Source organism: Gopherus evgoodei, chromosome 11 (genome assembly GCF_007399415.2).
Source record: "Gopherus evgoodei ecotype Sinaloan lineage chromosome 11, rGopEvg1_v1.p, whole genome shotgun sequence".
NCBI lineage: Eukaryota > Metazoa > Chordata > Testudines > Testudinidae > Gopherus > Gopherus evgoodei.
This window is the reverse complement of record NC_044332.1, coordinates 24,170,696-24,195,288: the sequence shown is the minus strand read 5'-3', so window position 1 is coordinate 24,195,288 and position 24,593 is coordinate 24,170,696. Positions and strand designations below refer to the sequence as shown.

The following is a 24,593-nucleotide window of genomic DNA, read 5'->3' as shown; positions in this document are numbered from 1 at the left end:
AGTGCAGTATCCTATTGGGAATGGTGATTTCCTACCCCCTTTTATGGTTTACCTTTTTAAGCAGAACATATGATTTCCAGATTGAGGGCTTTTTCTCTCTCTTTTTTTGAGATATATCTGAAAAAGAGCTTCACAATTTACATACCTCCCACATTTGTCCTTTTTATTAAAATCTGCTCCACTGCTCTGCAAGAGTTTTACACATTCAACGTTACTGAAAAGACAAGGAAAGAAAACAAAGCATGAGCAAAACAGAAGTTTTCATCTTGGTCAGTACCAAAAAAAAAAAAAAAAGTGTTATTTCACTATTTGCAGTGCAGAAACAGCATAAACTTCAATTCAAGCCCAAACAAACCGAGAAAAAGGAAACTTGTAGAGTTCACACCTTTATTACTAGATAGGTTTGGAATGCTATTCCAGACAAGTTAAAAACTAGGGCCGTCAAGCAATTAAAAAATTAATTGTAATTAATCACACTGTTAATAATAGAATACCATTTAAATATTTTTTGATGTTTTCTACATTTTCAAATATATTGATTTCAATTACAACACAGAATACAAAGTGTACAGTGCTCATTTTATATTTATTTTTTATTACAAGTATTTGCACTGTGAAAAACAAAAGAAATAGTATTTTTCAATTCACCTAATACAAGTGCTATAGTGCAATCTCTATCATGAAAGTTGAACTTACAAATGTAGAATCATGTACAAAAAATAACTGCATTCAAAAATACTACATTGTAAAGCTTTAGAGCCTACAAGTCCACTCAGTCATATGTCAGCCAATCATTCAGACAAACAAGTTTGATTACAATCTGCAGAAGATAATGCTGCCCACTTCTTGTTTACAATATCACCTGAAACTGAGAACAGGCATTTGCGTGGCATTGTTGTATCTGGCTTCGCAAGATATTTATGTGCCAGATGCGCTAAAGATTCGTATGTCCCTTCATGGTTCAACCAACAGTTCCGAGGATATGCATCCATGCTGATGACAGGTTCTGCTTGATAACAATCCAAGCAGAGCGGATTGACGCATGTTCATTTTCATCATCTGAGTCAGATGCCACCAGCAGAAGATTGATTTTCTTTTTTGGTGTTTCAGGTTCTGTAGTTTCCACATCCAAGTGTTGCTCTTTTAAGACTTCTGAAACCAAGCTCCACACCTCGTCCCTCTCAGATTTTGGAAGGAACTTCAGATTCTTAAACTTTGGGTCGAGTGCTGTAGCTATTTTTAGATATCTCACATTGGTACCTTCTTTGCATTTTGTCAAATCTGTTGTGAAAGTGTTCTTAAAACAAAAATGTTCTGGGTCATCATCCAAGACTGCTATAACATGAAATATATGGTAGAATGTGGATAAAACAGAGCAAGAGACATACTATTCTCCCCCAAGGAGTTCAGTCATAAATTTAATTAACATTTTTTTTTAATGAGCATAATCAACACAGAAGCATGTCCTCTGGAATGGTGGCCGAAGCCTGAAGGGGCATATGAATGTTTAGCATATCTTCCAACGCCAGCTACAAAAGTGCCATGCGAACACCTGTTCTCACTTTCAGGTTACACTGTAAATCAGAAGCAGGCAGCAGTATCTCCTGTAAATGTAAACAAACTTGTTTGTCTTAGCGATTGGCTGAACGAAAAGGAGGACTGAGTGGACCTGTAGGTTCTAAAGCAGGGTTTGGCAATCTTCGGCACGCGGTCCATCAGGGTAATCCGCTGACGGGCTGAGAGACATTTTGTTTATTTTGACTGGCCGCAGGCACAGCCCCCCACAGCTCTCAGTGGCCGAGGTTCACCATTCCTGGCCAATGGGAGCTGCAGGAAATGGCAGCCAGTACATTCCTGTGGCCTGTCACTTCTCGCAGCTCCCACTGGCCAGGAATGGTGAACCATGGCCACTGGGAGCTGTAGGGGGCCATGTCTGCAGATCGCCATTGTAAACAAAATGTCTCACGGCCTGCCAGTGGATTACCCAGGTGGGCTGCATGCCGAAGGTTGCTGACCCTGTTCTAAAGTTTCACATTGTTATGTTTTTGAGTACAGTTATGGAACAAAAAAAAGTTACACTTTCACAATAAAGAGATTGCATTACAGTACTTGTATGAAGTGAATTGAAAAATACTATTTCTTTTATCATTTTTACAGTGCAAATATTTGTAATAAAAAATATGAAGTGTGCACCATACACCTTGTATTCTGTGTTGTAATAGAAATCAATACATTTGAAAACGTAGAAAAACATCCAAAATATTGAATACATTTCAATTGGTATTCTATTATTTAACAGTGCGATTAATCAGAATTAATTTTTTTTAGTTAAATGCGTGAGTTAATTGTGATTAATCAACAGCTCTAGTTAAACAAATCAATAATATAAATAGAAAGTAATAAATATATCCTGGATTCAAGGTGAGGGAAGGCAGTCAAAAATTTCCGAAGGAAGTTGTGCTGCTAATACTTCCGATGCTGAGCTGAGAATTTTTCCAAGAACAATTTTGAAGTTTGAAGCAAACTTACAAAATGCTGGGCTAATAATGAGGAGGAGATTTAGGCCCCAGTTCAGGAAAGCACTTAAGGACATGATTAATTTTTTATTCATATGCTGAAGTCCACTTTTTTCTGCAAAACATTTAGCATAAACTTAACTTTAAGCACCTACTTAAATCCCATTTTCTTCAATGAGACTTAAGAACAAGCTTAAAGTTAAGAACACCCTTAAGAGCTTTGTTGCATTCAAATAGGATTATTAATAGTTTTTATCCCCACTGAATGAATTCAATATGATACAACTATGTGTTGTTATAGTTGAAATTGAAGTGATTCTTAATGGAAAATAAAATAGCTGCATTTTAATGTCTTTGTAATTCAAGTAAATTAATGTACAATACCAAACCAGAAGATCATGTAATGAAGCACAATAATCTTCCAACACTCCTTTGTCATTCAGAGAGGTAATAAATCATTTCTACTGAGAAACAGAAAAAAGAGATCCTTTGAAAGCTAGTCTTGTCTCAATGCCAATATAACTCCCATTAATGTTAATAGGAGTTACAGGCATGCATCAAGAGGAAAATATGTGTTTTTATGTACAGCTCCAGTTCCAGTCTAAAAGAAGCAGATGGAACAAAACTGGTGTTCACCCGAATCTAAAATTGCCACTGTATAAAATATCTACAAAATGCTCCCCACAACGTACCCAAATTTTACCTCTTATTTCAGTCCCTTTCTTTCAGACACCTGGGGTACTATTTTGAGTCCAGCTTTAAGGAGAGTTACTTTCCGTAGAGTGCTCTGTCATGGTAATTCAGTCCACCCAACTACTATACATCTTCTGTTAATCGTATGAAATAAATGCTTAACAAGAACAAGCCTGTCTAGTGTCTGAAACACTCATTATGTACTTGTGATGCGACGACTTTTGTGAAGTGGACAATGGTCCACTAAGAAGTGAGCTGACAACTCATTCTTACAAAGGCTACCACATAGTCACCAGGTAGTTACCATATCTGGTCAATACAACCCTTGCCAATCTAGGATGGATTCTAGAGGCTCCATCTAGCAATCTTCTGAGCCATCAAGTCCTCAGCAGAAGAGCCAGAAAACAATAGCTTGCCAAGTGCTTTTTCCATGTTAATTTCAAACAAATCTACTGTGAATTAACAGCAAATCTTGAAAGGAACTGGGCAGGAGGGCTACAAATGAAACTGCCGTAATCTAATTTTCATTCATTTTCACTCCTAGGATCCCATCGCCCATCTGAATTGCATCAGAGGATGAAAACCTTTTGATTCTGTATTTCAGTTATTTTCAATGGGCTTCAGAGGCTTAAAATAATCTTTCTCTGACTGAAACCTGGAAAAAAAGACTGTGGCGTTTTAATGCCTTAAAAATCTTCTTTTAACTAGATTTTGATGCAAGGACACAACAAGGGGGCAGTGCCTCGCTGCACTCCACCAGGAGCATCTCAGGGAGCCGCTATTCCTTCCCTGCATCCACCTTCAAGGGACTGTCATTTACTGCTGGCCCATGTAAGCCTTAAACTACAACCCCACCTCCTATGCTGGCGTGTCAGTACTGGCCAGTGAGAGAGAGGCATGGAGCCAAGAGTCCAACTCACGCAATCAGGGAGAAGTGAGGGAGTGTGTAGCCTCTCTTGCTCCTGATACCGGGACCCAAAGTCTAAGCAGTCTGCAGAAGACAGGGAGATTGTTACTCCTTTCCATAGGTGTAGATTTCAAATCACAAACCAGCCTTCTGTAATAAAAGGCCAGGTCCTATCACTCTTATTCACAATACAAGTAGACCTAATTTGAGCCTCAGTTTACTAAATGCTGGTCGGACATGGCCTGGAGAGAGAAAGATTTTACATCAAATTGTTTTGCTCCTCTTTAATTAGAACGAATTCCTTTGCAGATGGTACAGCTGGCTTGAGTTACACCGACTCCACAATTAAATTACAACTAGAGTAACAGCTATAATTGTAACTACTCACCCTCCTGCAGCAGCAGCGTGGAGGCACGTTCTTCCAAAATTATCTGGGGTGTCTATTTCAAAGCCTGCAGACAGCACGTGCTCATTACTAAACAAGGACACTATGCTATACTTTTGTCCTAGTTAAACCACAAGAAACATTTCAGAGACAGAAAAAACAGTTAGTTAGAAAAAACAGAACACAAGCAACTCTAGTCAGCAAGTGGTTGTCATGGAAACGGACAGTGGCTGCTCAAGCTTGGTGGCTCTATAAAAAGAACTGTGAAGTCAAAAAGAATCTATTTCCACATTCAGCCTTGGGCTACATAGCTATTAAATCATGTGACAGGCATTTATGAGGCAGATTCTTATCGAGAGAATTGTGATAGCAGGCTATGCAGATACAAAAAAATGATGAAATGAGGAGAGGCACAGAGTGAGCCCTAGCATGCAGAGAGTTGAATTTTATTTATTTGTGTGTTTTCCAGGTTGTTTTTAGATTCTGGAAAAATGCTTCCAGGAACGTGCAACAGATGTTTTTAAAGATGCACAAGGCTGTAGACATAAACCCCACCGCAGATTCTTATGGAATTAACCCTGGGATGCCTACGCAGCCTGCTTCCCCTGCTGACCTAATAGCCCAGGACGGAGCACATCAGGGTTTGCTGTAATTGGGTATGCAAGTTACATTTTTCACGCTATTTTTCCCCTAAACATCCCAGAGGACTCAACCTCATGGCTTAGAGTGGTTGTGGGAGGTTTCACATGCCAAGGAGTTATACATTTTTCTGGAAAATATATGAATTGCTCTCCATCTTTGAACTCAGTGGAACTTTGGCCTGCATAAGGAAGTCAGGAGTTGGCACCTTATTACTTTGAAAGAGCAGTATCAGCTAACTAACACTTGCCCCATGCCCCCTTCTGAGAACTTTAAATACCTCATTTTCTTTACTATAGCCCTGATTCAGGAAAGCATGTGTTTAAGTCCCATGAACTTCAATGGAATGTAAGCATTTGCTCAAGTGTTGTCCTTAGTAAGACTGCTTTCCCCTGAATCAGGGCCTACAGTTGTTTCAGAAGAACCTACTGTATCTCACATTTTTACAGCTTGGTAAAGGATTTTCCCTTTCTTCCCCTTCCCTATGAATTAAAATAAACTCTCTGTGACTGCCAGGGGAAAAAAAGCATTCAAAGGGCTTCAGGCATGAACAATACAGGATGCTAGTAATTATCAGCATGCAGTTAGGAAAGCCATGCACACTCCCATATGCCAACCCACACAATCACATGAAGCAGCACAGGAAGTCTTTCATTTGGACAATTCACAACACTGAATAAAACGGAGGCCATAAGCAGCATGTTCATGATATTAATTAAGCTTCACAGTTGCAGCTGGATTCACTTACCTGATGACAACAACTTCCTGCAGCAGTCCGAGTGAGCGTTTAGTGCTGCTAAATGTAAGGGGAACATCTTGTGGATACCGCACCTGTTAGGCAGAACAGTTTTATTAGTTACCAAAAGAATGGTTTACATTCAACCCAGATGATGAAAATTCCTCTTAAAAAATATTGTGTCTATACTTCTGTAGGTGGCTCTTTCTTGCATCATAAATTTTATTTCTATCTTCTATAATCTCTGGGGTTTAGTTTGTTTGTTAAAGCATAATGTTAGCATCCGATTTTGATTACAATCAGACAGCAAGGCTAGTGGTTTTTAAAACGAGATGAGAACCTAAGAGAGAAGCTAAGAGAATGGATTTCATTTAGATTCAATTTCTCCTGTGACTGTCAGTTGCAACACAAGTATTCTATCACATGAGGTAAAAAAGTAAACACTGAAAGAATCCCTGTATTGTCTCTAAAATCCGTCTTTCCTCTGCCTCCCTGTTGCTAACATGCCAGTGTAAGTCTTATTCAGCTTTCACCTAGATTATTGCATCTCCCCCTCATCTTTGGCTTCTTAGTGTTTCCTTTTTCCATACTTAAGTCCATCCAAAATATCATTGTAAGGACATCTCCCTGTGCTCTGACCACCCCTTTCCTCACCCATATCTCACAATTGCCCTTTCCATCTACATCAAGTTCCAGGTCCTCATCCTCATCTTTGAGGTTCTGCCCCAGCTCATACATTTTTCCTCTTTCCACACTATATGGCTTCTTCAGTTAACTGCTCTCTTTGTCTCTTGTAATCGCCTCTCAGTTCCTGTGTGCCAAACATCCTACTTCATCTTATCCATCCTTAAACCCTCCACTTTCCCCAACCCTGCCTATATCCTCATGAGCAGTGTCTCCAGGCTTTTGTGTGTTCAAATTATTAACCCATGAATCCTTCTTCAGTTAAACTGTCAGCTCCTCAAAGCAGACACCTTGGCAAAACCCTAAAACAAGAACCTAAAAACTTAGGGTCCTACATCCGTATCAGACATTTGCTTGATTTTTCAAACATACTGAATCCTCAACAGCTCCCATTGGCATCAATGTGGAGTGCTCTGTACCTTTCAGAATCAGGCAGGTGGCTAAATATGGTCTTAGAAGCCTAAGTTTAGGGTCCTGGTTTTGAGACTCTTGACTCTTGTATTTTGGCAAGTTTTTGCAAAGTGTCATTTATGCTTACATTACTTTACCAATACTACGACACAGACAGTCTTAGAATCATAGAATATCAGAGTTGGAAGGGACCTCAGGAGGTCATCTAGTCCAACCCCTGATCAAAGCAGGACCAGTTCCCAACTAAATCATACCAGCCAGGGCTTTGTCAAGCTGGGCCTTAAAAACCTCTAAGGAAGGAGATTCCACTACCTCCCTAGGTAACCCATTCCAGTGCTTCACCAACTTGCTAGTGAAAAAGTTTTTCCTAATATCCAACCTAAACCTCCCCCACTGCAACATGAGACCATTGCTCCTTGTTGTGTCATCTGCTACCACTGAGAACAGTTTAGATCCATCCTCTTTGGAATCCCTTTTCAGGTAGTTGAAAGCAGCTATCAAATTCCCCCCCTCATTCTTCTCTTCTGCAGACTAAACAATCCCAGTTCCCTCAGCCTCTTCTCATAAGTCATGTGTTCCAGCTCCCTAAATATTTTTGTTGCCCTCCACTGGACTCTTTCCAATTTTTCCACATCCTTCTTCTAGTGTGGGGCCCAAAACTGGACACAGTACTCCAGATGAGGCCTCACCAATGTCGAATAAAGGGGGAATGATCACGTCCCTCAGTCTGCTGGCAATGCCCATACTTATACAGCCTAAAATGCTGTTAGCTCTCTTGGCAACAAGGGCACACTGTCAATTCCTATCCAACTTCTTGTTCACTGTAACCCCTAGGTCCTTTTCTGAAGAACTGCTGCTTAGCCTTTCAGTCCCTAGTCTATAGCAATGCTTGGGATTCTTCCGTCCTAAGTGCAGGACTCTGCAATTGTCCTTTTTTTGAACCTCATCAGGTTTTTTGGGGGCCAATCCTCTAATTTGTCTAGGTCCCTCTGTATCCTATCCCTACCCTCCAGCATATCTACCACTCCTCCCAGTTTAGTGTCATCTGCAAACTTGTTGAGAGTGCAGTCCACACCATCCTCCAGATCATTAATGAAGATATTGAACAAAACTGGCCCTAGGTCCGACCCTTGGGGCACTCCGTTTGATACTGGCTGCCAACTAGACATTGGTGACTACCCATTGAGCCCAACGATCTAGCCAGCTTTCTATCCACCTTATAGTCCATTCATCCAGCCCATACTACTTTAAACTTGCTGGCAAATCCTTTTGTGCATATCACTGTAGAGCTTGTGAAATCAGCTGTTGTGTATGAGATGAAAATCTACTGTTTGCTTTTGCAGATGCAGCTAAAAACAGTTAACTAAATTCCTGGATGATGCCAGATGGATTCATAGCCATCTCTCAATTTCTTCAAGACAACCCAAGGATATACATAACATGATCATATCATTAGTCAAGATTTCAGAAGGAACTTGTTTTTATGAAAGATTTGTTGGCAGGAAAATTCTTAGAGGAGAACTACGACGCTTTAATGAAAGTTATTTCATACCAGGATAAGCTGTTTAAAATCCAGCTCTAACACAAGGCTTAAATTGACAAAAGGTGGCAACTGAGCTGAAACTGCAAAAAATTTCGCTGTGCATACAACCCAGGCAGACGTTTGTGCAAATGTGCTCTCTTTCTCTCTCACATCATATACATTTTTATTATGCACACAAACACAGAGTAAACCTGCCCAAGGATGCTCTGAAACTCTATTCTTTGAAAGGCAATAGCACAACTCCAACAAGCTGCTCAAGTCTGTCTAAACAGGTTGCATTTCTAAGCTGTTGATGTATTTCTTTAACTTTAAATCACAAAGAGGATTTGTTATATATAATCATAGTATTCTCCATGCATCTCTGATTTTTACATCAATTTCCCCTTTCCCCCCCCCAGTTATCTCAAGCCACATTTCCCCATCACTGTATAGAGATTTCTACTCCAGTGCATATTTTGGCTGGTGTCCATCCAGAGATGCAATTTGCACATCTGCTAGCCAGTGCCATACTGTATAGAGCTGCTCACAACTGCTCCCTATACTATTTACCTTCCATATCCCTGAAAGGCAATTGCATCAAATAGCTGACCTTGTCTGCAGTTTCTGCTAGCAGCACTGTAGAAATTCTTCCTTTTCCATGCCAGTTCAAGGAACTATGCCAAAGTTATTTACATAGAACACATATTAAAAGCTCATTCCCTCTAGCAGTACTGGGTAGGTAATTTCTTTTTCAGAACAGTGCCATCATTTGGATCTGCCTACTACATCTAAGCAGACTTCCCACTTCAGATATTTCTGCTGTTGGCAGAGGTATTTTATTTGATCAATGCACAGGTCACCCAAGTGTGAAATAGAAATTTTGAGCAGAAAACTTAAGATTGCAAGAGCTAGTTATCTCACTGCTATTCACTGTCACCTTAAAACTCAGAAAACAGATGGACTGAAACTTTATACATTAGAAAGAGCTATGAAAAATCATATTTAGACACAAAGGATCAGATGCTCAAGCTGGTATAAATCTGACCCTGTCTTTTCTCTCTGGTGAGAAGCAATTTTAATGAAGCAGATAGCAAAACATGATGAAAAAATACTTATTTCAAAATCTCCAAATGAAAAGCCTAGAAAACTGCAAACATCTTTAAAAAGAAAACAGGTTGACCTGGGTCCTAAAGCAGGATGTTCTCCAGCAACTACGGCAGTATTAGCATCACATATACTTATGGTTGGTTCTAGTCAGGAAATATTCAAATTTCATGTTCAGATGCGTATGGTGAATATTACAAAACATTTATAACAATATTTATGATGCTTCATTCATAGCGATGGGCAAATAACTAGCTCTCTCTATTCCCTGCTTGTTCAGGGAACAAGAGATTCACAGTAGATATCTAAACCAGGTCTCTTCCCTGGCATTACCCTGTGGCCACCAGGCTGCACTCTACCCCATCTCTTTTCCCTTTCAGAGTTAATTTTACTCTTCCCCCAACTGTTTTGGAAATTTAGTGCTCTGTTACCTCACTACTCTAGGGCGAGGTCCTAGGAGGTGCTAAACGTTCAACTTTCACTGAAATCAATGCATCTCCTAGGATTCGGCCTGCAATATGTATACATATATGTAATCATGAACATAGTCTAATACAGTCTCTTTCTCATACACACACAAACGCAGAGTAAAATCAGCCTAATAAATTCAATCCCTTTGAGCACAAAGAGTTGAACAACTTATCAAAATTTATCTCTCAGTTTCACTCAATAAAACCCCAAAACAAAATCAGCCTCATCATCTCAGCCAGCTGAAGATCTGAAACCATAAGACACAAAGACTGGGCACCACAGCTGCATTAGGTTCTGAAATAATTTTACTGACTAAACCCAGCCTTGTCTTTGAACATTTCTACTGATACTTATCCAGCACCACTGGATACTAGGTAAAGGAATGAATCAGTTTAGTACTACAAGCATATGGATGTAAATGTATTTATTTTAGAAATGGAGGGAATTACATGCCCTTCATCAGCAGCTTTATATTTTACACTGATTTCAAATTGACTTCCTGATACAAACTATTTGTTACTGAATTCATAATTATGCACATGCATTTTAACCTGGATACACTGGAATCCAAAAAATAAACATTATCTAGTATTACCCATAATATTTAACCATTAGGAACAGCATTTCTTCAGCAACCTACTTGGCAGCATCAGCTCCGCTGGTTATTAGGGTGTTAATCAAAAGCTCATGTCCATATCTCGCAGCCACATGCAGAGGGGTGTTGCCATCCTTATCAACACAGTCAATTTCACCTCCTGGAAAAGACATTTTCACACAGTGTAACGCACAAGGATTTAGTGTGAATCAGTGACCAGAAACACCCATTTATTTATTTCCAGTGGATGCAGCTTACCCTCATAGTCACAGCTGTAGTTTAGTTTGTATATTAGCAGCAGAGACACTACATTTCTGGGACAGGGTATCAACATACAGCAAGCCATTTGCTGTGCCAGTCATGCAGGATGGCCACAATTCTGGCTGCTGCATTTTTTTTTTTACTTCATTCTATTCCCACTTCTCTGTATATTTCACACAGGCCTTTCCCAATAACTGCCTAGTGTGGTACACAGATACTGTAGGCGCTGCTGTGACTCTGAATTGTTGCAGATATAAAAGGCATGAGCAGCTGCCCTAAATTAAATCAACAAAATTAATTCTTGAAATGTTGCCACAATTCTTTAGATCACTGGTGCTCATCTTTGCCCATAAACCAATGATAGAAGATGGAGCTCTTCCAGGTGGGTCACCAGGCTGCCTATTGCACTCTCACCAAGTTTGTCAATATTTCATCAGTGGTGCTGCCTGGTAGCTGTAGTCCGACCTACAGCTCCCTCAAGGTTTTCACAAACAGAAAACCCCAAGCACTTGCATAGCTGCTTCCTATCTTTGTTTGTCATGTGCTTCTTCAGGTGTAAATTCATCTGTAATCAAACCTACATGCCACAACACAATTGTCAGTGCAGCAAGACACACAGGAACAGAGAACTGAAAGCAAAGTAACCTGGAGTAGAGCTGCAGGTTGTAGAGAAGGTTTATACACAAAGAGAGAAAATAAACAGCACAGATACAAAACAGAGGTGGGGAAGAGAGTGTATTTAACCAAACAGCCCAACCCATGACACTAAAGCAGGTTTACTTCCAGCTTGTCTCGATAACCCTTTTGTAACATCACTATTTCATGTAAATAACTACTATATTTGCCATAGCTTTAGGCAGTCAGAAGGGAAGATAACCCTCCAAGAAGATCTCTATTCAAAGACATGATCCTCAGTATTAAGAAGTTTAAACTCCGCTGCATTAGATGATCTTCCAGATGGTTCATAGATTCTAAGGTCAGAAAGGATCACTGTGATCATCCAGTCTGACCTCCAGTGTAGCACAGGCCATAGAACTTCCCCAAAATAATTCCCAGAGCAGATCTTTTAGAAAAACATCCAATCCTGATTTACTAATGGTCAGTGGTGGAGAATCTACCATGACCCTTGGTAAATTATTCCAATGGTTAATTATTCTACTAGTTAAAAATTTACACCTTCTTTCCTGTCTGAATTTGTCTACCTTCAACTTCCAGCCACTGGATTGTGTTCTACCTTTCTCTGCTAGACTGAAGAGTCTATTATTAAATATTTGTTCCCTGTGTAAGTACTTACAGGCTGCAACCAATTCACCCCTTAACCTTCTCTTTGTTACGCTAAATAGATTGAGCTCTTTGAGTCTATCACTTATATGGTATGTTTTCTAATCTTTCAGTCATTCTCATGGCACTTCTCCGAGCCCTCTCCAAATTATCAACACGCTTCTTGAATTGTGAACACCAGAACTGGGCACAGTATTCCACCAGCAGTCACATGAGTGCCAAACACAAAATTAAAATAACCTCTCTATTCCTACTTGAGATTCCTGTTTATGCATTCAAGGATTTCATTATTCCATTTGGACACATCACACTGGGGGCTCATGTTCAGTGACTATCCACCACAGCCCTCCAATCCTTTTCAGAGTTACTACTTCCCAGGATAGAGTCCCCCATCATTTATGTATGGTCTACATTCTTTGTCCTTAGATGTACACATCACTTAGCCATATTAAAAAGACATATTTTTTGCTTGAGCCTAGCTTATCAAGTGATCCAGATTGCTCTGGATCGTGACCTGTCCTCATCATTCTTTACCACTCCCCCAATTTGTGTGTCATCTGCAAAACTTTATCAGTGATTATTTTATGTTTTCTTCCAGGACACTGATTAAAAAATGTTAAAAAGCAAAGTGCCAAGAACTGATCCCTGTGGGGACCATGCTGGAAACACATCCTTTTGATGATGATTCTCCATTTACAATTACATTTTGAGACCTATCAGTTCGCCAGCTTTTAATCCATTTAATGTTATGCCACATTAATTTTATAATCAAAATGCCATGCAATACCAAGTCAAATTCCTTACAGAAGTCTAAGTATATTACATCAACACTATTACTTTTATCTTTTTTATGAGATTACAAGTTTGGATGATATCAAGTTAGTTTGACAGGATCTATTTTCCTTAATCCCATGTTGATGGGCATTAATGATATTACCCAGTTTTAATTCTTTATTAATCAAATCCTGCATCAGCCGCTCCATTATCTTGCCTGGGATCAATGTCAGCCTGACAGGCCTATAAAGCATAAACCAGATTATTGATTCTTTTCCCTTGTAATAATTCAGGGTATAGTTAGAAACATGGGTAAAGTATTTAAAAATACAAAAATATGACTGAGAATCAAGACACCTGAATTCTATTCTTGACTCCACCACTGACACATTCTGTGACATTGGCCAAATTATTTCACCTCTCTATCTTCTGTCATAAAACAAACAAAGATAACTACCCTAAAATAAGATAAACAACACCTGCACACCTTTGTAAAGCACTTTGATGTTTACACATGAAAACTGCTATGTAAGTGCTAAGAATTGAGAACTAGCATTCAATGTTTTCACTCACTCTCTCAGCATTTCTAGTGGATCCATCACCATTGGTACTCTTCTAAATCATGTGATTTATTTTAAGTTGGCCAGTATTAAGGCAAAGATGGGTCATGACATGCACACTGGTGGTCCCCAAAGTTTTTCATTAATACAACTTCACTTCTTAGTGATAGGACTCACAAAAACAAAAGATGACTCAGCTGCAAATCTTACTGAAAGAAGAGCAGTGAGAGAACATAACTGATTCAAATCAGTCTTATAGTCTCATCTACGCCTCTACCGATCTCAACAATAAAACAGTGATTTAATATTACCAGGACAATAATTTGAAGACTTATCAGATGTCTCCAACATTCATACTTAATAGAAACAGTAGTTGGCAAGATATGTGAACGGGGACTTCTGATCAAAACACTAACAGCTTGTTTAACATATGACACCAGGGAATACTTCTGTATTTTCAGGTATAAGCAGATGTCATTAAAATTGACTGTACAAATAAAGCTAGTTCTTTCTGAGAGTGACCAAAGAGGTGTCAATATCCTGCTGTACTAAGTCACCTAGCAAAGTCCTCACAGACATCTGGGAGAGATTTAAATTACTAGAACAACTGTTATCATATTGTATACTCCACCTCTTTACAGGTTATTACCAACTAAAGCTGTAACCTTCTGCCTTGATTTTCAGATGGTTATTCACCCTCAAGGCTCCTTCAGTCACAGTAGGTGGAAAGGGAGCTATTTCTGCTAACTAAACCCTTGGCTCCATTCCATATTTTTCTGGCCAGCTGACTTGCATCTTTGGCTATTATCTTATTTTTGTGACACTGGCCCACAATACCCATACTGTCGTCCCCAGGGGTTACAGATGAGGTCTGATTAAATTAAATGTAATGCAATTAAACCAAACTGCTACTACATTTCTGACAGTGAGAACATTTTCAAGAGTAGTCACTGATTTTTTACCTCAATTTTTGGTTGCCTAATTTAAGACATAATGGGGCCTGATTATCAGAAGCACTCACAGCTCCTCTACATGATTTGAAGGGGAGAAGCAGGCACTTATTACTTTTATAGACCTGCCCCTTTCTGTATCACGACACAGGCATAACCCGCCCTCTTCTCTGTTACTCAAACCCATAATCTGAGCTTCATCTCTGACTCAGCTCTCTTTTGGGCCTCACATCCAGACCATGTCTAGATCTTGCCTCTTCTTTCTACGTAATGTCTATGAGAGCTGATTTTTCCTCTCTCCCCATACAGCCAAGACTCTTGCCCAAGCTGTGATAATCTTATGCCTTGACTACTGTGTCTTCTCTAGCCTTGATACCTGCCACCTTACACCACCCATTTCCTGGCTTGGTGGTCTGCCTATGTCACACACACACACACACACACACACACCCTTTAAGTCCCTCCACTAAATCCCCCTCTTCCAACACATCAGACACTAACGCCTTGTTCTAGCCTTCAAAGCCCTTCACAATTTAGTCACACCCACCTATCTGCCATTTCCTTATTATGAGGCCAGCTCTCGCCTTCACTCTTGAATTGCCTGCTTATCCACATTGCCACAAGAAACTTTGTGCTTTCTCCCAGGCTGCTCTTCCAAGTGGGAAAAACTCCCAGTCACAATCCGTAAAGCCACTACTTTATCCTTCTTCACATCCTTCCTTACAACTGACCTTTGCTTGAATTACACAAGAAACTGCCATATAAAATAGTGAGTAGGCAGGAGGTGTGTTGTGATCACGCCTTCAGATTGACAAAGAATTGCTCACAGAGCTAGTCTGTGCTAAAACATTTTATTATTTCTGTTACTCTGTCCTCCTTCTCTACGCTCCCCATCCGTTGTTTGTCTCACTCTCATGCGATGTCTTTTAGTCTGTAATTTCTTTGGAACAAGGCCTGCTGTTAAAATGGAGCTGGTGGTGACAGTATAGTTAAAGTTGTGTTTTTAATATGTTTCTACAATGCCTGTTACAATGATGTTTTCACCTGGTTAACATCTGTGAATGCTACCATGATATAAAGGGTAAATAACAATAGTAAGAACAGGACAAACTGCAGGGTTATTATATTTGATATCGGAGAACAACTTAACATGTGTTAGGTGCTTTACACACAAGAAAGAAGACTGGTCACTGCCCTGAAGAGGTTGCAATCTGAACAGACAAAAACGAGCACACAAAAGGAGAGGAGGAGAACAGCAAAATGTCACAGGTAGGACTGTTTTGATTGGGCCTTTACTCACCCTGAAATGGGGATTTGCTGCACTAAGTAAAGTTTGAAGACAAAAATTAAGAAGCTGGGCTGATGCTACTTGGAAAATGTGTGTCTAATTTTTATCACAACACTCCCTGAAAAGCTTAGCCATGCTGCATACTAAATATTTCTGGAGGACATGTGGGGGTGGAAGGACTCACACCCTAGGCACGTACAAGAAAAAAAATGCACTTTATTCCATGGTTTGAAGCCGAATGATTTATAATTTCATACAAATACAAATGTAGTTGTCTAAAATAGGAATAATTATTGCATCTTCATATCTGGGATGGAAGGAGGGCTGTAGGGGTAGGGGTAGGGGTAGGAGGAGAGAGATGGGAGGGGGGGAAACATAGCTCAGTGGTTTGAGCATTGGCCTGCTAAACCCAGGGTTGTAAGTTCAGTCCTTGAGGGGGCCATTTAGGGATCAGCAAGGGGAACTATCAAGAACAGTACTTGGTCCTGTTAGTGAAGGCATGGGACTGGACTCAATGACCCTTCAAGGTCCCTTCCAGTTCTACAAGGTAGGTATACCTCCATATATTGCACAACTGTGTCTTCTCCAGGCCATCAAGGAAAAAGATATTTACTCCTTAGAAAGAGAGGTAGCTATAATGGAATTATGATCTTTAAGAGGTGAAGCAAGAGCATGGGAAAAGAGATTCGTGGAGGTGTGGAGAACTCCTGGAAGTGGAAAAACTGCAAACCCTTTTTTTTTTCTTTTTCAAAGCTTGTTTTAAGCAGCAAGTTGTGGCCTCTACTGAAAGATGCAGAATCTGAATGCTGCTTTTGCTTTCATTTTCAGGTCAGGAAACACACACACACACACACACACACACACACACACACACACACACACACACACACACACAAATCAAAGACCACTGTTCGCTGGTGGAGAATGGGATTTCTTGATTAATTATAAGCTGTGTCTAACATCACATTATGAAATGAGAGCTTTAGGACTAGCTAGCAATCAGATTTCAGTAGAGTACTTAAATACCTTTGAATTTTGGTCCCTCAGCATTTTAGCACAGAATAACAAACTGCCCCCTCCAGCCAGTAAGTGGCTTGGAAAAAGCTCTGAGCAGATCATTGCTGATGAATTAATTAAGAATCAGAAAGACAATTTACCATTCTGAATGAGGGTTTGCGACCGTGTGAACCTCCCGTGGACAGCTGTCATGTGCAGTGGACTCTTGCCATCTTTACTCTAACAAAAACAAAACGAAAGACACTTACCTACAGTATAAAGTAAAGCCATCAATGTAGAGTTTCTCAAATACAGTACTATCAACAGCTTGAAATAATAAAAGTAACTAGAGTTCAATTCTGTATTTCTTACTCAGACCAAGCTCCCATCAACTTTAAAGGGCTGTATGACTGACCCCCAAGATTCATATGAAAATACATTCAGAATGCCTTTTTTCTGTAGGTGTCAGACCTTTTTCAGCAACAGGAGTGGAAATAAGGCAATGGTTGTTGCAAATAAATTTTCAGAGACATTCCACCAATGTGGGGTGCATGGTCCAAATTGTTAATGGATAAGTGATCTATTCCTGAGTGTTATTTACTTTCTAAGCATATGAATAATTATCACAGTATTTCCTTATCTTCCATATTGCTTGGGGAAAAGCCAGGAATAACACAGACCTAAATTTCAGCAGTCCCTGGAAAGTGTAAACAAATACAAACTATTTGGCGATTTAAATAGACACATTAAAATGCAATCCACTACATAAAGAAACGAGCTTTGGTTAATAAACTGCCCCCCTAAGAAAAATTGGATGTCCATCAAAGACCATTAGAAAGCAGGTGCAAACAGTTAAGGAAAGGTATAATGTCTAGTGGTCAAAGTTTTGGAGCCAATGGAAAGGATCTCTGTCTAGGAATATTGACAGGGAGCCTGAAGAGGAACAGAGGAAGGATGTTGAACCTGATGACTCAAGCCATCCCTTGTTTATTTGAATCAGGCTTTGGATTCATTTTCAAACGCAATTCCCAGCTTTATTTTAATAAAATAATACTTATTATTGCGCATCTATTAATTTAAAAAACTTTACAAAGGTGGATAAATACTATTATTTCCATTTTACAGATGAGGAAACTGAGGATCAGATTTAAGTGACTTGCCAGAGGTCACACCACAAGTCAGTCACAAATAAAGCAATAGAATCCTCTCTTCTGGCTCCTGGGTTGGAGTCAGAATTCCCTGATCATCATTATCACTAAGTAGTATTTGTGGTACAACAACATATAGAGGTCTCAGGTCAGGATTGGGGCCCTATTGTGCTAGAACTGTACCTGACATTTACACTACTGGACAGAAGCCCAAAGGAACATGCAGAATTGTGTTGAACATATTTTTGGGGGGAATACCCAAAATAATCATTTCTGTGATAACTGTAGCCCACTGGACGTGGTCTTGATGGCACTTCTGGGATTGTAGTTAAGTAACGGTGCAAGTCCTCAGAAACTGATTGGCCTGGAGTTTCAGGTGCCATTGTATCATATCAATCAAGGCACTGTGAGCTTCCCATGAAGAAAACATAATTCAAACTCACAGCATCACTGTGTTATTCCATCAGCCAATTTCCTGAAGAATTTACAGTAACACTGCGCTATGTTATTCCCACTTGCAGCCTCTTATGGCATGCAGAGATTTTAAACCAAAAGGGTATATATATTTAAGTAGTTAAAATTGAAGAGATGAAAGATAAGCTGTACCTGAATATTAACATCTGCTCCATTATTCACTAGCAGTTCAAGACACAAAGCTCCATGAGTGGAAGCAGCAGCAAAATGCAAAGGGGTAAATCCACTATTATTAGGCTGATTAACATTAGCACCATAGTCAATCAACTCATTAACTACCGAATCCTGACCATTATAACACGCAATGTGGAGCGCCGTATTTCCATAGACATTCATTTCATCAATCTGCAATGAGACAAGAACGTACAGTTAAAATTACAGACATCAGCTCATGGCTTTTTAACAATGATACTCAGACCGCAGTGGTTCATGAGCCAAACTAGAGACCAACATTACCCAAAAGAGTCACAATAGTTTGAATGACAGGGGAAATATTTAGTTTATATCTATCTAAACTATATACATATATTATTCTCATAGCAAATAAGTTAGTAACATAGAGCAAGTTCATAACTTAATTGATTAATAACATAGTAAAAGCACCCTAACTGGTTAATTATTAAATCACACAGTGTTTTAATATCATGTGCTGCAAAGAGCCACAGGAGACACCCTACAGGGCCACTTGCGGCTTGAGAGCCACAGTCTGAGTATCACTGCTTTACATAATGCACTATACACTGCAAGTGGAAATAGGTGGAGGCTTGAATTGTCATGGGTTAGTGTTCATAAGTAAATTTCATTGATAACAATATACACCAGTAACGCTTCATTCTGAATGCTTTGCTTTTATTATTAACTGTTGGCCCTGGTGCCAATTTTTAAAGTCGATCAATGTAAAGCTAAAGACTGATGATGACAATGAAACTAAAAATAAACTGGAAAGCTGTTACATACAAGAGGGAAAGTAGGAAAAATAATAAGTTCAGGTTCCTTTAAAAATAATTATTGTGGTTTCATTTTAGTGACAAGCCAGACTTCAGGTCTGTCTCTGCAGATTTCTGGGGGAGGGGCAGGAGGGCAAAGAAACCACACAGTCCTTTATATTGCATTCTAATAAGAAACCAATACTCAATGCCACAGCATAATAAAGGTATTAAGAAAATCTTAGATACAGACTTTTCTGAATTGTTTGTCTAGACATTAGTTTTTCTACAAAATTAGTTGAAGCAAGATAAACAACAACACTCTATAAAGTCAAGGAGACTACGGCGCAAGTCATTATCCCCACTTCCCAGACACAAATGCTGTATGTTCCCCAATTTCACGGGATTATTAGCCCCTGTGAGAAACTTTAGTGTGCTGGGGAATGGACACTCAGATGATCACACACAAAATTTGCAACTCTTGGCAATTATTGTACACAGCATTTGGGCCTAGAAAGCTGTCCAATGTGTGAGATAGATTCCGTAATCCAGAGAATGGGAAATGGTTTCTTCAAAAATCTGCCAATGTCTGTAGCAGCAACACCAGCCAGACAAAATCTCCAAATAAATAGGTGAACAAAAGCCAGGGAAGCAGGGAATTTCCATGATTAATTATATAAAAAGATTACAAATAGTGACTCAAACCTCAATATTTTGTAGCTTTTGTTTAAAATACCAATTGCTACTTACCTCTACACCTAGATTAAGAAGGTGTTTCACTATATTAATCTGCCCATTGGATGCAGCAGCATGAAGTGGAGTGTAACCCTTTTTGTCCTTACAAGTCACCTCAGCACCATGGTTAATCAGCAAGGCAATAACCTCCAGGTGGCCTTTAAAAGATGGGGGAAACGGAAATCATCAGTGACCTATATGCTCCTACAGTGTAATTTACTCAAATTACTGCTTTCTTCCTAATTCACTGTTCTTTTTGCTGCTGCCTCATAAATGCTCTCACAGACAGCTCATTTTGCAAGAAAGTATTCTTAATCCTAGCATCAGCCATGCCTGCTCGATGTGGCACTCTGTCCTCTTCTAGCAGTGGCTTGGCCAGGTAGAGATTGATGAGCCTGCTACAGCAGCTGAGGATATGGAATGCCTCTTTCCAAGATTTCCATCCAGTTTTTTGTGACTCAAGTTAGTCAGTAACGCCTCATTCTAGCAGCCGGGGATAAAACTGGCTCTGGATGTAAAAATTCAGTTCAATGTCGTTTATCCCTCCAGTTTATGAGATTTCTTGGGCTAAAATATGTTGCTGGTGTTAGCACAGGTTGAACTACTTCACCTACTCTACAGGCCACCACTTGGAGTGGGCAGCAGGGACCAAACCTGGGAGTTCTTGATCTTAATGCATCAGCCTCCACTGCCTGACCTAAAAAACACAGCTCTGTCAGCCAAGGTTGCAGTAGGTAAATCCATCTCTAGCTGGCCTAGCCACCACTAGATGGGGACTGTCAGGGTTCTTTCCGCACTCTGAACTCTAGGGTACAGATGTGGGGACCCGTGTGAAAGCCCCCTAAGCTTATTTCTACCAGCTTAGGTTAAAGCTCGTACGTTTCAAAGTTACAACAAAACAGGGATAAACCTCCCTCTAGCAAAGGTAAAATTTACAAGTTGAGAAAATAAAAATAAACAAATATGCCTTGTCTGGCTGTTACTGCCAAGTCTGAAATATGAGAGACTTGTTCAGAAAGATTTGGAGAACATGAATTGAGGTCTGGTCCCTCTTAGTCCCAAGAGTGAACCCCACCAAAACAAAGAGCACAAACAAAAGCCCAACCCCCGCCCCCAAGATTTGAAAGTATCTTGTCCCGTTATTGGTCCTTTGGGTCAGGTGTCAGCCAGGTTACCTGAGCTTCTTAAGCCTTTACAGGTAAAAAGATTTTGGTGCCTCTGGCCAGGAGGGATTTTACAGTATTGTATACGGAAGGGTTGTTACCCTTCCCTTTACAGTTATGACAGGGATAGACTGCCACACTGAGCAGGCACAGCATACACTAGCACCACTTCTCATAAAGGAATCCAGATGAAATGATTGTGTGTCTTGAAAAATGTGTCAACTCCCTGCCCAGTGAACAGGTTCCCCATTATTCTCTTTACCCTTTCATACCCTGTTCACACACTACTCCTCCGTTAATAGAAAAGAGACTGAGCATACCAGCCTGACAGCACTGAAAGATTCCCAGAAGAGGGTTCTGTCAATGCCATCTATTGATTCAGCTGCCAGGTCCTTTCTATGGTCATCTTTCTGGCAACTGCTCTGACTAAATGAATCTCCTGACTGGGGCATAAGTACATAGCATTTAACTAGCCTCTTTGGTGACCCTGACCACACTGTGTCTACTACCTGGTTAAGACTGAGTTTGCCTCTATTATGGAGGACATAACTAGGCCACCTCAGTCAAGAGGTTGATCCCAAGAATTTTGAAACCAAATGTGAGACTTTCCATTGACTCCAGTGAGCTTAGATCATGTCATAGGTGAGCAAGTGTAGTAAGTGAACATGCCCCCACACACACACAAATTTTTCATTATTAACCTCAAAATATGCAAAGAGCCATAATACCCATGGTATTTACACATGCCTGAGTCCCAACCTTACTTCTGTGTCATACAATCCGCATGCTGTAAAGGCTGGAAAATCTTTCATCTCTACAGAGCAAAGTTCAAATCCCAGTCTAGGTCAGAGGCCAGCCTTTTCATTCAATAGGTGGGCTTCCCAAACTACACTACATTTTCCCACAGTTTGAAAATGACTTGTTTCCATTAAGGGACCAAGATTAGAATTAAAGTGAATGTTACAGGTCAGACGTGAAGGTACAGTGACAGTCAGTTTGAGGGCGCAGGAATTGCAGATCAGGGGATGTGGGGGTAGAATTGTGCAAGGGCATGCACAGCACTGGCCAACATTATGGTCCCTGTACTTCTACCATTTTTACAGCAGAGCTCCCATTGAATTCTATGGCGCATATTATTTTTTTAAATGGATGGGAAGATATGGTCAATTATTAATTTAAAATGCAAATTTGTTGAACATTGGCAATGATGTGAACGCATGAATCAAGCCATCTTGCCTGCCTTGTGATGAAGGAAGACAATTAAGAGTGGAAATGATTATATAGGACTTTACCGCTACATAGTAACCCAACTTGTTCTGAATAAAGAGACAAATAGGAAAAAGTGTATTAACTACATTTGTGTTAGTCATTTTATCTAACAGAGTTCTTACTGAAATCCACACTACCGCTAATTGTGGAAAGGAGAGTTTAATTTGTATTTTTCATACCAAATATATTTGAGGCTGGAATTAAATTCAGGAGAGAAGATGAGATTAAAAAAAAAAGTAATATGAAAAAAATATACAGGATGTGTTAGATGGACACTTTGGGCCAGACTCTCAGCTGGTATGAATCAGTGTAGTTCCATTGAAATCAATGGAGCTGTGTCTATGATACCAGCTGATGACCTGAGCCCATACCCTTAATCAATGTAATTACAACTTTCATTTTCCATGGCAGGAACTGGGTCTGGTGTAATACAGAGCACACTGTCGGTACTTCAGTAATAGAACAAACTACAACATTGTTCTTACCCATATATGCTGCCCAATGAATAGCTCTCCTGTCCTTTTTGTCAAAAGCATTGATGTTTGCCCCTTTGGCTAAAAGCAAGTTCACCATCTAAAACAACAATGAAAAGTAAATCTTTGTGTCAGCCACGTATTCCATTTACAACAGATCAGTCTATCAAATAATGCTATCACCCTGGATGTAACACTTGCGTCGGAGGGTAATACATCATTGTGAATTGCTGAGCAAATCAAATTTGCATTTGTGTGATATGAGCATAAGTTATGCAGGAAAACTTGAGCCTGAAAATTAGAGATAATTTAAAAATCTCTTCCAGGAAACTGTAGTTTAATTAAACTAATCATTAAAAATGTATGTGTTTTTTTTTATAAAAGGCACTAGAACTCCCCAGCCTGGCCCAGCCTCACCTGAAACATGCTGGTTGCAACCCTGGTAAGAGTCAGTTGTCATTTGTATATTATAGTTCTACATTGCAACTTTTTCAATACTTTTATTTTTTTTAAGTGGATTTAGTGATTGTGAAAGGTGCTGGATTCATGACACTGAGAGACACTCTGGAATCAGAAACCGGCATGAGCAGCAGCACTGCACGCTTTTACATGCTACCCTTTCAATGCACCTCAATCCCGAGCGACAGGGACAACATTCTAAAGGTGAAAGGATAATTCAGTCTTCATGCTTATTCAGGACTCAATCCTGCAAGGTGCTGGGCCTTGAGCTAGGAAAGCACTTAAGTATCTGCTTAATTTTAAGCATGTGAGTAAACCTTAACATCAATGGTATTATTCATGTACTTAAAGTTAACTACACACTTAAATACTTTGCTGGACTGGGGCCAATTCTCCATGCCTAGCATGATCAAGCCTTCTGTCCTTGTTCCCTCTGATGACACTGCCAACAAGTGTGCCATTTGCTATTAACTATCTCAATCCTGGTTTGCTTGAAGTCACCATCTGCCCACTGGCAACCGGACTGAGACAATTCATTTCATATATGCCAGCAAATAAATAGCAGAAAGTACAAAGCTTCAGTTGTGATGATGAAAGGTAAAAAAGTTCCAGATCTCCCAGCACCATCAAGACATTAATATAAGGATAAGCAAAACACACAAAACAATTTGACTGTAAAACATACAGCACTTTAAGCTTTTCAATACTCAGAGAAATGAATCACAGATTTTATTAAAACTATTTAATCTATTATGAGTTATGCGCTTTATTACACTCTACCCTTAAAAGACATTACATCAAAGAAAGTCAGACATGTTAAAATGATAAATATTAACTGTTTCCTAAAATATAACTCTTTTATAGCAAATACCTGTAAGCTACTTTTTGTAAATTACAACACAGTAAATCAACTTCAGATTTTTTGTCAATTGTATCAATCTCAGTTGGAGAATTTTTATTCCATGCTTAGGCCTAGAGCAGTGATTCTCAACCTATTTACCATTGTGGGCCACATATGCAGCTCTCTGTGTGTTATGTGGGCTGCATCCACATACTATATATACTACCAGTATGGCCCTGAAGATATCACATGGGCCGCAGCTGTGCGCTGATTGGGCCACAAGCAGCCTGCAGGCTGAGAACCACTGGCCTACATCCTGATGTCAATGAATC

General features: G+C 39.7%; 1 protein-coding gene across 6 annotated transcripts in view; it reads right to left on the bottom strand.

Annotated features, from left to right (window-relative positions):
• ANKRD44 (ankyrin repeat domain 44) overlaps positions 1-24,593 on the bottom strand; it is a 241,184-nt gene that overhangs the window by 86,104 nt on the left and 130,487 nt on the right. For 5 of the 6 annotated variants that reach the window (XM_030579928.1, XM_030579929.1, XM_030579923.1 and 2 more), the window contains 8 exons: positions 22,974-23,061; positions 20,072-20,214; positions 18,528-18,740; positions 16,935-17,013; positions 10,709-10,823; positions 5,889-5,971; positions 4,505-4,622; positions 146-214 (listed from right to left, as the gene is read on the bottom strand). In XM_030579928.1, coding sequence (XP_030435788.1) covers positions 146-214; positions 4,505-4,622; positions 5,889-5,971; positions 10,709-10,823; positions 16,935-17,013; positions 18,528-18,740; positions 20,072-20,214; positions 22,974-23,061 — 908 coding nt within the window. The remainder of the gene's footprint in view (positions 1-145; positions 215-4,504; positions 4,623-5,888; positions 5,972-10,708; positions 10,824-16,934; positions 17,014-18,527; positions 18,741-20,071; positions 20,215-22,973; positions 23,062-24,593) is intronic. The other variant, XM_030579924.1, reaches the window with a different exon arrangement.